At 39.6% G+C, this 13,284-nt stretch overlaps 1 protein-coding gene across 1 annotated transcript in view; it reads left to right on the forward strand.

Moving 5' to 3' along the window:
* LOC122648637 (probable aldo-keto reductase 1) overlaps positions 1-13,284 on the forward strand; it is a 16,413-nt gene continuing 3,129 nt past the window's right edge. Inside the window, exons 1-2 of the mRNA XM_043841853.1 lie at positions 1-135; positions 4,507-4,674. Coding sequence (XP_043697788.1) covers positions 76-135; positions 4,507-4,674 — 228 coding nt within the window. The 5' untranslated portion in view covers positions 1-75. The remainder of the gene's footprint in view (positions 136-4,506; positions 4,675-13,284) is intronic.

Below are 13,284 nucleotides of genomic sequence, written 5' to 3' on the forward strand. Positions count from 1 at the left end.
TCGCCGATTACCTATCGAATGTTCATATTGGGCACTGAGAACGGAAAGACAATATATTTAGTCAAACAGTAGAAAATGGCGGAAGAGCAGACGGTCCAAATCCCAAAGGTGAATATAGGAACCCAAGGATTTGAGGTAAATCCCTCCTTCACTTGAGCGCCTCATCTTCCAGAATTTCCCAATAGTTGTGAATTTCTTCTTTTCGTTAATAATGCCCATCCGTTTACAGGAGTAGGATTTCTTTTCTTTTCTGAAATCTTGTCATGTCTTGGATGTTAAGGTCTAAGATTTACCGTAGTTGATCAATACCTTTACTTGCGTTCTCTCTGTTGTTTCTATTATTTTCAGAGGCAATTCAATACTCTTGGTGATTCACCCCCCCCCCCCCAAAAAAAATACTCTGTATTTTCTCAGATGAATGAGTACCCCCCCCCCCCCCCAACCCAATTACCAATTGTGTATGTAAAATCTCCTACTGCTGTTTCAGAGATTCATGTTGGTAGTCAATCCTCCAGTCACATTATTGATGAAAATTTTGATACAGGGCTATGCCATTTTCTTCAATAACTCAATTATGTATGTAAAGTCTTCATGTGCTGTTGGATACAGTACCCTTGAGGTTAAAATGAAGGAATATTAATTCATACATCAGGTTCTGGCAGAGTTGATCAGTCGATGTTTAGATCATTATGCAACCTAGTTAAGCATGAAAATATTATGAGTCAATGTAAGCGTAGTCATTGTCGCACTTCAATGTGATTTTAGTTTGGATAGATCACTAATGACAGGATTCGAAGTTTCAAACCTATGGCCCTCTGTACCGAAATCAGATGCACTGACCAGATTGCTTGGCTAATCAGTAGAAAGCAAAGAGGTAGATACTGTACCCTCTATATTTCCACGCGAACTCATAGTAAGCAAGAGGACCTAAGCTCTGCCAGGCACTAGACAGGGGTTAGCTAATCTATAAAATTCTCTTACTATAAAAATTTCTTTTCAAATTTCCATAGTGTCACCTGGAATGGTATATGTCACTCAAATAAAGAAGAAAACTGACTAATGAACACCAACTGGTCCACCAGTAGCCAAGAACTCACCTAAGGGGGTCAATGTCCTCTTCATTCCAGATGAACAGGAAGCAGATAACGAAGGGGAAGGGAAAGATTCATGGCTTCGTTTTCTCCCCTTCGTCGGCCCTTGTCACCTTCCTTAACAAGCCTTCAAGCCTGTTTTGCACCGCCTTCCTTTAGAAGCTTCCAGGTTGACCCCAAAGGTGGAATTCCATGATAGAGAACGTTTTAATAATAATTGGACCATGAGAGACCGTATTAAAGCTATGTTTGATATTCATTCCCATTCTCAAAATGCATAATGCATAATTAAGAATGAGAACGTTGTTTGAATACATATTCAGCTTAAGTGCAATCTCAATTTTAAAATGATCTAACTCTTAATCAGATTCTTGATTAAAAGATGAAATCCCTTTTCCACATTTCATCAAACATTTAATGGGCATCATCAAAGAAGCTGCTATGACACGCAGAATCAGTAAATGAGTTCAAACACTACTGAAGGGGAAAAGAACTACAATGACGCTCCAACTTTACATCAAAATCTCCTCCCTCCGATGGATAGGAGACCATAGATGGTTTCTGCTGCTTACTACTCCCAGTTCCTGCAGAGTTCTCTGTTCACAAACAAAATGAATGCAGAAAAAGAGGAGAATAGAATCAGAACCTGTTGACCCTATAAATTGTTAATCTATAGGTGGTGATACATTTCACGGCAGCCTGGTGCATGCCGTCGGTGGTGATGAACCAACCATTTGAAGAGATGGCTTTGGCCCATCAGGATATCTTGTTTCTCTCTGTAGATGTTGATGAAGATAAGGTACCTTAAATAAAATTCAATTATTCCATCTGTTTCTCTTTTCCCCTCCTTGAATTGAATCATCGCCGCCACCTCCTCAGCTTCTGGTATGAACTTTGAAGCATCTCAACTTACAGATTTTGTGTGGGTTCTGGGCTGGAACGGCTGGGATCTGCAGGGTTTCGAAGTTATGACCAAAACCAACCTAAGCCAGAGCTGGTCAATCTCAAATTTTCATGAATCCATTCAATGATCAGATCATACTTCCTAACCCTAACTCAATTCCTCAACCCAGATTTGAACACGGCCTATGTTGCTCTGTTTGCCTCGTTTACTCTTGAGCCCTTAACCCTCAATTCAATGGTGGCTCTGGTGATCAGATCATACTTCCTAACCCTCCCTTTACCACGTTTTTCTTCTTTTCTCTGCCATGTAAACTGTAGTGATCTCCCTCTACTTCTATCCTCTGAAACCAGAAACAAAGATTAGGACTGCAACTCCAAATAAATATTCCATTTGGAAATTCCCTCACAGGTCCCATACCTGATCTCTCCGACCTCGCCTACCTCAAAAACCTTTTCCTCGACCACAACTCCTTCTCGGGCTCCTTCCCTCCTTCCATCTCTCTCCCCACCATATCCGAACCAGAGAAACAGATTAAATTCTAAGAGCTATCCGCCACTTTCTCTACCATTAATCTTTCTCCCCTCCAGATCTGAATGCTCACTTACACGCAGACATCCTACATTGTTCATCAGAAGGAGGGACTCATCCACAATCTTCAATCAAAGGCTTCCACTCCCAGTCAAGAGACTCAAGACACATTTGCAAAAGAATGTTGAGAATTGGGAGGGGGTGGCTCGAGCTGGAGAATGAGAATACAGAATGGGAAAATATCCCATTCCAGAATGGGTTGCATTCTTGATCACATTCCAGGATTTTGAGAATGGAATGCATACCAAAAGGCATTTTTTACAGTCCAGAGTGTGTTCTTGATCCAGAATGCATACCAAACACAGCCTAAGTATTGCAAATACTGAACTCATATTCTGCTTTTCCGAGATACCCTTACAATATCTTTGAAACCAACTCAAGTTGTAACTTGGTATGAATTGCAAATTGTCCCCTTTTTTTGCATTTGTAGAGATATGCCTAAATAACTTGTACGTTCCACTTTCCCATTTTTTTGGTCCTGTAAGAGACATGGGTATGTGTTGATAATTTGGTGTGTGAGTCTGTGACTACTATAATTTTCCTTTTCTGCCCATGGCTTTAAAAAATCTATTCATGAATGGATTACTTTCATCCTTGGAAGTCCTGTCTGGATTACTTTCATCATTGTAACTGTTGGCTGCATCTCTGTTGTGTTATAATGTTACTGACTTACAGTGGCAATTTGTGTCCTTGATCCACTTTGAAACTTTCACAATAATTGATCTATCTTTTGTGGAAGTGTTTCAAGTACTCTGGAATTTATGTCATATATCTTCCCAAAAGGCTGAATTGTTTGAATATCTTAATGCTTTTAAATCCTTGATGGTTTTTCCTCTTGCCTTTTCGTAAGAGTCAAGTTATATGAAGTTCCTAGTATGGATTTTCTCCAAAGGAATTGGTAGCCAAAGTTTTTAAGGTGTGACAAACTGTTAAGTGTGACTGAGTTAACTTGGTTATTACTAGAGGAACCTGAGTCTGATTGACTGTAGCTTTATCTGGGTTTATACTCTTAACTCATAAGCAAGACTATTGGCGGGATTTCTTGATGTATGATATTGGCTCAACCCTCCATTTCCAAAAGATAAAAGGTGCAGCACCATGATAATATGATATATAGCTAGACAAACCCTTTTTTCATCGTTCAATGCTGTACTCCATCCCCTAAACCCCCCCCCCCCCCCCAAAACAAAAAAAAAGGAGAAAGAGACTAAAGGGCTGGCCGACTAACCGAAGGTATTGTGTTGGAGTTCTACCACTTATAATGCAAAGTCATACATTCAGTAGTGGTCATCCGTAGTGAAATAATAAGAGTTCTATACATCAGCCATGGAATATCTATCGAAAGGAAAAGAAACATCCATGAATTATCTCTTGTTCCATTGAAGAATTGAAATTCTATTGATAATCTCGCAAGTGTTCTATCAGTCTTCTCAATAGAAACCATTAGACTCCATGCAAACTGAAAGCAAAACATTGGTACATTCCTGTTTTTTTTGGTAGAAGGTGATATCAGAGGCTTGAAAGTAGTTGCACAATGGTATTATTATTGGAGCAAAAACTGATGTAAGATGGATGAAAATCTGAAAAAATAAGCAATCTTGACAAATTTCTCTATCAAGAGCATCTACAAAAGGCAACAAGATATTTTGTCTTTTTTTCCCCCTGATGATGGGCAAGGCTACAAGACAGAATAGAACAGGAAAGAATTTACAATGGACTAGTACTAGGTTTAAATTATACCAACAAGAATCTATCTGTTGTCCGGATCTTTGAGACCTGGAGAGTGATTGAGAAGCTCTGGTCATATCAAGAAAGAAGATGCCATTTTTTTTGTCCAGATATTTCCTTATTTTTACATTCCATAAAACTACTTCAATAGTAGTGTTTTCTTTCTAATTATTCCTCTTACTTCTCACCCTCCAGGTCTCAAAGTTGGGGTTCGGGTGCATGGGACTATCTGGAATCTACAATGCTCCTGTCTCTGAGGATGTTGGAATTTCAATCATCAAAGAAGCTTTTAGTAAAGGAATCACATTTTTTGACACAGCCAATGTTTATGGAGCCAATGCTAATGAAGTCCTGGTTGGTAAGGTATATGCCTCCATGCATTTATCTCAATAGACTAAGTATTTATGCTTTTATGCTTGATTATTAGGCCATTTATTGCCTTTTCCTGATTGATTTATGAAAAGAACAAGCATGCCTTTTTTTAAAAAATTGTGGTACAGTCTTTTTCTTTATTGGTTTTTGAATAAGGCAGTCTATTAGGGGATAGATGCTTATAGGCTATGGATATAAATGATAATGATGCAATCCTGGGCCACAAAACCTTGCTATGGGATTGCTATGAGCCCATACAAGAATCCAAATAAAAGAACTTTATGCAAATTCCATAATTAAAGTGAAGTTCAGAATCCTTTAGAAAGGAATAAACATATCCAGATTGGTAATTAATTTCAAAAGAGGGAGGGAATTTTGGAAGTTAAAGAGGGAAATAATCAGAAACAGACTTAAGAATAGATGGGCTTACTTGTACTTAACATAGATAAGACTTTAATAGCAGTAAGAAGAAGAGTTCTTCCTTACGATATGAATAGTGCCCAGGAGCAACCTTTCTTAATCTTGATCGATGCAGCTCACTCAAAATGAACTCAGCCTAATAGAAACTTTGGGGGGTAAGTTCGTGACTTAAAATCCTACTGGAAGGAAGCAATATCAGATCCAATACCCAACTGCAGAAGTAGAAGAAATATTCTGAAACTTGATCTGGCAGTAGGAGTAAGATGAGGAATTGTTTCAATCTTAGTTCGCACAACAAGAGCAGCTCCAGCAGGTGAAGCTTTGGGATCAGGGTGCTTAGGTAAAAAAATATTCACACCCAAAATAGCAGAAGAAAGGAGAGGGAATGTGAGACATTGAAATCAAAATAGGGGACTGCATGTACCGTAGACAGGGAACTGTAAGGTGAAGTTCAGCAAATAAAAGGAAAAAGAAAATAGAAGCGAGAATAAGATGAAGAACAAAATAATGGTAAGAAGTAAGGAGAAAGGAAGAGTGCATCTGGTACACTAGGATGAAGGGTGCTGTAAATGACTCTCCCAGCGACGATGACACGTGCGACCCAGGATCATCTCTTCTCCCATTGGCAGATGCCCTCTTGAACCCTTCAACCTTGGCCCCCATTGTTGCTGTCACAAAGGCTACGACCCCACCTCCTTCTCCTCGGCGACGAAAGAAGGGTGGAAATGGAAAGAGCTCCACAACTAAGGGGAAGGGAAAGGGTGTGCCGCAAAAGGATGCTGATTCAGAGGGAAGTCGCAAGTCCAAAAATTCCAACCGATGTGGGCCCTCCCCAGGTAGACTTGCTCTTTCCTGATTATCTTTTCTGTTCCTTCACCTATGAATTATTTTGCATTTTGGAATATCAGGGGGTTAAATTCTCCCCAAAAGCAATCTGAAATCAAGACCTTTATTCGGGCTTCTCAAGCTTGTGTTTGTGTTAATTGTGGCATCACACACACATCTTCATCTCTTTCATATCCACACAATCATGGTGCTATGGACTCACACTTCTCATCTGCTATAACTGCCTCTACTGCCACAACTGCCACAACTGCCACAATAGCCATATTTGTACCCTCCAAGCAATCCCCCGTCTACATGAGGTACGCGCCTATGGTCCCTATCTCTCACGCAATCCCCCCTGTCCACATGAGGTATCTGATGGTGGACATTTTGACGGCTGCTCCTACTAGCCCTAGCCTAGGCCCAATTAGATACTCCAAGAGATACCATCTCAAGCCTAAGCCCAAGACTGACCAGTACTCCAAGAGATACCATCTCAAGCCTAAGCCCAAGACTGACCAGTCCTGCATTTATTTTTTATTTCAGTTATTGCAGTGTAGTTAGTTTTATTTCAGTTTATTTTACAGCAGTTTCTTTTTCTTTTTTTTTTTTTGCATGTATTTGAGTTTTCATTTTTAGTGGTAGTATGGTGGGCAGACCCCAGAGTAAGTATGTAGACATTTATTTTCTTTAAAAGGGAAATTGTAACCTCTTTGAGGGGAGATGAATGATGGAATAGAGGGAAAAAAATTCCGAATCTTCTTCTCCCCCCCTCCCGTTTCTTCTATCGGGTTTCTCTCTTTTTAATTCTTTTTCCTTCTTTAAATCCCAAATTTTGCTACTACATCTCCTGTCTTTGTTCTTCTCCCTGTTCTTGTAATCCACCCCATCAGTATCTCTATCATCTCAGTCAATCGCCCCCCATCCAAGTGAGGTATCCAAATCATCTCACTCCTAAGTGAGGTATCTCTGTCATCTCACTCCACCCCCCCCCCCCCCGGCTAAGTGAGGTATCCCAATCATCTCACCCTCCAAGTGAAGTAATCACACAGCCATATCCATACCCTCCACTCAATTCCCCCGCCGTCCAAGTGAGGTACGCGCTTATGGTTTCCATTTCTCATGCAATCCCCCAGTCAACATGAGGTATCCCAATAAGCATTCCAGTTGGCCAAACAGGCATTCCACATTTCACAACATCTAGAAGCACATTCACAATCCATTAACATCATTATAAATTTTCACAATGTTACACCCATCCACACGACATTTATATCAAATTCCACATTGATTATTATACATTTCTCATCATAACATGTTTGTCAGCACAATTCATACAACAAGGTCACATTCATTTCATAACTCATCATGCATTTACTTTTATATTCATACTACAGCATCCATAATCACATTTCTAATCATGTCAATATCTATAAATAAACACCCATCACACAATGGAGGGAAGTTCCAAGGTAGAATCCACTCACAATGCATCGCATCCAAAATGGATCATCCGTGATGGTCACCTGGTGTTTCTCATCCTATTCAGCACCTGTGACCACAAGGTCATCCAACACACATCAAGACACTTAAATGAGTCATTGAATTAGTCCCCATAGGGCCAAACCCATCAAAACATTCAAAATCCCCAAACAGGGTGATCCAGACTCCTCTGTCGGGCTCGCCGGCATAGCTGGGCTGTCTGCCGGAGTCGCCAGCACCCACACCGGAAGTTTCTGTTTCCTGAATGAAAACAGACAACAAGATTCAATTTGAACTGGGCTCACTGGCACTTTGCCGGATCGCCGGTTGCTTCCCAGAAGTAGTTTGAGACAACAAGGCTTAAGGGGGAAAATGGGGGTCTTCATTCTAAACCCCCACACCCACCTTTCTCACAGCCTAGGTACAATTTTGCATGATTTAGAACCTTTATTAAGTCCAAGGAACTCAAATTCACCCATCAATCCCAAGAGTCCAACCCATTTGACTCAAAACTCAAACCCTAACTTGGGTTCTAACAACCCTTTCTATTTCTTGGTAAACCAAGCTCACTCTTGGTCTTGGGTGCATTGACTATAAAAACACCCTACTAAACCATTCAAGTCATTACCTAGTACCTAGAATGAAAACCAAAAAGGGTTCCATAGCATTTTACCTCCAAAACTCCTCGTAGCTTGAAGAATTGGTGGTACTTGACTTGGCTTGATCATCCAAGGTTTGATGATGACCCTCTCTTTCAACCCAAGCTCGATCCTTGGTCTTCCATTGTTTCCTCCTTGCTCGGTGGAATCCTTTCCTCATGGCCCCTTCTTCTCTCATTCTCTCCTCTCAACTCCTAATGGCTTGATGAATAATGCCCTCCTAACCCAACCCGACCTTCACACCATATCTCACATAGATCCCATTGGCCCAAGTTAAATAGACTCATGGGTCTTACTCATAGGTCTAATCATCACTTCAAATTTCCTATTTAATTTTACCAATCACAAATTATATAATATAGGGCAAATTTCACGGACACCCCCAATAACTATTCGAAATGACAAGTACACCCTAAATTTTGTCAAAATAGCACAGACTACCCTTATTTTATATTTTTATTTTAACTTAGTCCACTCCGTTAGGTCTGTGCAGTTAAGTGGCTGTTAACTCTTTTATAATGGCGAAATTACCCTTACCATAGGGTGAACTTCCTATTATACCCTTAAGGTTAAATCCCCAATATCCCAAATACAAACCAGATTTTCTTCATCGTTTTCGCTAAGTACATTCTTAACTGAGAATGGGAACATTGTCTGTATACATGTTTGGTTAAATGCATTCACTGATGATATCAGTGGCAGCCGGCAACTGAAACTCTTCACCTAGCCCTTGCCCTTCAAAATGCGAAACCAAAGAGCACTATGGTTGGAAGTTGGAACCCTAACGGCCTAGTCCCCTTCTTCTCCGGCTCCGGTCAGTTTGTTCCTAGATGATTTCAATGGCGGTCGGCGATTGAAGTTCTTGAATATTGATTCAAATACCTCGAGTTGATCCTCTGCCACCGGTGCTCCCTTTTTCTTCTTCTCCGTCTCTCGCAAATTAACAAGAATTGCTCCTGTAAGCAAGGATTTAAGTATCGGTATCGGGTATCATATCGGTCAGGCGATTTTAAGAGACGTATCGTATCGTATCGTATCGGAGATACGTATCGATCGGTGCAGAAACACATGAAAATGATCAAAAGCAAAAGATTCAAGTTTTTTTCAAAAAACTTACCTAACCCTTCAAGAACAGCTTTTGAATTCGAATGTTGGCTGTTAGATCCACCAAATGATGTGATTTCAGCTCCTCTAAGTTCGTTTTTGGCAAAGAATTGAAAGCCCTCAAGAAATCTTACCCAAAAAGCAAGTTTAAATGTGTTTTTGGAAGGGTTTCTCAAAGCTGGGAAGACCTTTTTTCCGCCAGGATTGCTAGAAATCGAGTTTTAGGTGAAAACAATGAAATGGCCATGTGTTTTTTAAGTTAACGATACGTATCGAGACGTATCGAGTCATCTCGATATGTAGCGGTATGTATCGGTCGATACATATCGAGACGACTCAATACGTCTTGATACATATCGTTTTTTAAATATAATAAAATAATCTTTTTTTAAAACTCTCTACTGTATCGATACGTATCGATCGGATCGTATCGTATCGGTACGTCTCGGTCGATACGTCTCGATACAGTCGGGACATTTACATTTAAAAAAAAAAAAGATACGTCTCGGCCTGTATCGTATCAACCACGACCGATACCGAGACGTATCGGCCGAGACGATACGATACAGATCGAGACTTAAATCCTTGCCTGTAAGTTTTTTTTTTTTTTTCTGTAAATCTAAACTTATTTCTCTCTGCATATATAAAAATTAAGAGAAAAGTAATGAAGATGTGCCATTAGTAGTCTGTTTCAGATGATCGCTTTGTTCTTTTTCATTTCGTTAGTGTTTTTAGCTTCTTGTCCTCTACAAGTCCTAATAGATTCTACAATGGTCCTTTCAAATCTGGTTTTCATTTTTATGGAAACTGAAAGACGGATCAAATTTGCAAACTTTTTAGTTGATGGTGTTCCTATTTGACGTATTTGATGGAGATAAACTTTGAGGTTGGCCGTGAGATCGGTTATTGTTAATCCTGCTACTGAAATTTTCTAAATCTGAGTTTCAGAACGATGTGCGCAAGCTCATTGATTTGCTATGGCAGTTGAGAAGAGGGAAAGAAATGAAATGACAGTTTTTTGTGACCGGAATTTATTCTCTCCGGTTGCAGAGAGCGTCGCCGGCGGTGCTACTGCTCACCGTGTCGTACTTTCCTGTTTATGGGCTTCTGGGTGAAATCAGTGGCGGTCGGAGAGACAGTGGTGGTGATGAGGATGTTCGATTTGGGAAGATGATGGAATCTTAGTAATTTTTATTTAAATTATTAAGAGGGTAAAATCGACATTTTAATTTTTGGGGGTAACCTTGCTTAACGTCAGGGGGAAGGTTGCCATTTTGACAAAATTTAGGGTGTACTTGTCATTTTGAATAGTTATAGGGGGTGTCCGTGAAATTTGCCCTATAATATAATATCCAATTCACCACCTGGTCCATTTACCAACACTGGCATTTCCATATTTATGACATTGCCCTTGTCAATACACTGGTCTATCAAATGTCTCATTTTGGTAATATCAATGGTACATTACCCCACCAAGGTTCCGTAACCATCAATATTATTAAAATATTATTAAGAATCCATAAGTCGAAATTCGGGGTATTACAACTCAACTACAAATTTCATTTATTCCGTCTCTCCATCATATGGTCACAAGCATATATAATTAAAAGAAATTGTACCTGTAGAAAACCTAGGACCTGTAACCAGTAACTTGAGAGAGAAGAGAAGATGGAAGAAGAATTGATTGTAATGCTTGAGTGCCTTAATCGACCACCCAGCCCCTTTATTTATAATAACCAAAATTACACCTTATTCCTACTCAAAGTAGGAATGCAACTTATTCCTAATCAAAGTAGGAATGATTCCTAATCAAAATAGGAATGCCCCCCTTGCCTATTCTTATTAGGAATTCCTATTACAACTAGGAATCCCAAATAGAGATCGGTTAAGGGGAAACAATACAGAAAAGGAAATAAAAATAAAAGACAAAACTAATAAAACCAAAAGACTAAATTACCCCTATCGGGTAATTTAGCCTATCTCAACACTCCCCCTCAAGCTGGAGCAATACAAATAAGTAAAGAAAGAAGATCCAGCTTGAACTAAAGAAAAAAGAACTCCTAATAATGCTAACACTCCCCCTCAAGTTGGTACGTACAAGGTACTAATGCCCAACTTAAACAAAATGGGAAAAAACTAAGTTGCAGCAGAATCCAGCTTGACATATGAATGCAGCTCCCAAATAAACCATCAAGAACTTGAAAAAATAGATCTTCAAAACTTGGACAGACTTGATCAGCAAACCGGGACTGGAATGTCTTCCAAAAAAGGCAGCTTTCAACGTTCTTCAATAGCTATCCAGTGATGAATCTCAGATTGTCATAGTGACATATAATCTTGAAGTGAAATAACTAGAGCAGCGGAAAAAAAAAACTATATCAACCCAATCAAAAGTCCTCAAATAGGCAACAACCAAATATCTTCAATACTTCAATACTTCAATCTCCCCCTTAGGGTAAACTCAACCCAATAACAAAGTAGATACCCATTGGCAATGGTGAAAACTCTGATCTATGCTTTGCACCAAGTGTTCCTGCAAGTTCTGCTTCTACAATGTCTGCAGGTGTACTATACATAATCCCCCCCTCATGTGTAGTACACGTGGACATAACAGAGATAATGTAAAAGATAGGGCAAAAACATAATATTCCAGAATTTTCTAAAAGTGCTATGGGTAATTAAAAAGGAAGGAATGGCAAAATTATAATTTACCAGAAGTTTTCAAAGGTGTTATGGGTAAAAGGTATGGGATATGAAGGGAATTAGAATTATTGAAAGAGAACGGTGTTGGTAAAAAGTATGGCATGGCTGTAATTTGGTGGAAATTCACTTTTAAATACAATCCAAGCCAAAGGGCAAACTGATAATAAACCAGAATTTTCAAGGGTCAATTGGGTAGGCAAATAGGGGAATGGATGAAAAAATAATGGCAGTTCCGTAAATAATCAGAATTTTGCAAGGGCTTTTTGGTAAACAAAAAGCAATGGGATGCAATGAGTAAAATAACCAAAATTTCGTGAATGGCTGTGGAGGGTGGCAATCTTGTAAATAATGTAAATTTAAAAACCCATTAAGAAAATTGTAACAAAACAAGGATATAATGGGCATTAAATTCAAGAGGAAAGGACAGAGTAGGAATTTCAGAGAATATAGGGGCAAATCAGAAATAACTTCAGGATAGAACAACTTTTGTATATTTTTAAAGGGTTGGCCTTGAGTGTAAATACCAAAAAATTGTGTCTTTCTTCCTTACGGTTTCTGAAACCAAGAGTAAAACTTGTTGACAAAGGAGCAACACTAAGGCAATAAAGTAGGATTTACCAAAAACGATAAAGTAGGAGACAAAAACGGTAAAGAAAGTTACAAAGGAAAGTTTATTTTCTGCCTTCCATAAAACCAGAACCAACGGTGGGGCAGGGCGGTAACCTTGTAACACCATGGCGATAAACATGGGAGAGAAAACCAGAGAAGAAGGGATCTCACCAACAATAGCAAACCGAAGAAGGATCTTTCTATCTACTTCAAATCAGTAGCAAAATCAGTGGCCACTGATGACATTTGCAAAGGCAAAAACCCACATAGCCGCAGAAGGCAGCATTGCAGAATGCAGAAAGAAGCTTGCGACACTTAACCAAGAGATTGCATAACAGGTGCAATCAACAACAGCTAATCGATACTCAGATCAGCAGTAGTAGCCATCAACCAATCCTTCGAACTAGAAAACACCATAAACCGTAGCAGCGGCAGACAGAGGTGGAACCAGCGGAAAGGAATCAAGAGACAAACCAAGAAAACCAGGAGACGATTCAACTGCGGCACTCGATTCAACATCCATCGATAGCAATAGATTGCAGAAATCTTTCAACACCCCAAAAGCGGAAACCTGCTTCTATGTCGATCAGAAGAACTCATCACCGACCTCCAGCGTGAAACTCCACCGTGAACCAGAGGTGAAACCAATGAATCGAGGTAAGAAGAAACACACCGAGAAAACCAGCAGCAATACCAATATTACGAGAAACCAGATTCATAGCAGCAGTAATCGCAAGAAAGAAACCACAGCAACAGCACTCGAGAAGAACACTCCTTCGATTGACAAACAAAACCCTAG

The sequence above is a fragment of the Telopea speciosissima genome, chromosome 1 (assembly GCF_018873765.1).
Source record: "Telopea speciosissima isolate NSW1024214 ecotype Mountain lineage chromosome 1, Tspe_v1, whole genome shotgun sequence".
In the NCBI taxonomy this organism is placed as follows: Eukaryota; Viridiplantae; Streptophyta; class Magnoliopsida; order Proteales; family Proteaceae; genus Telopea; species Telopea speciosissima.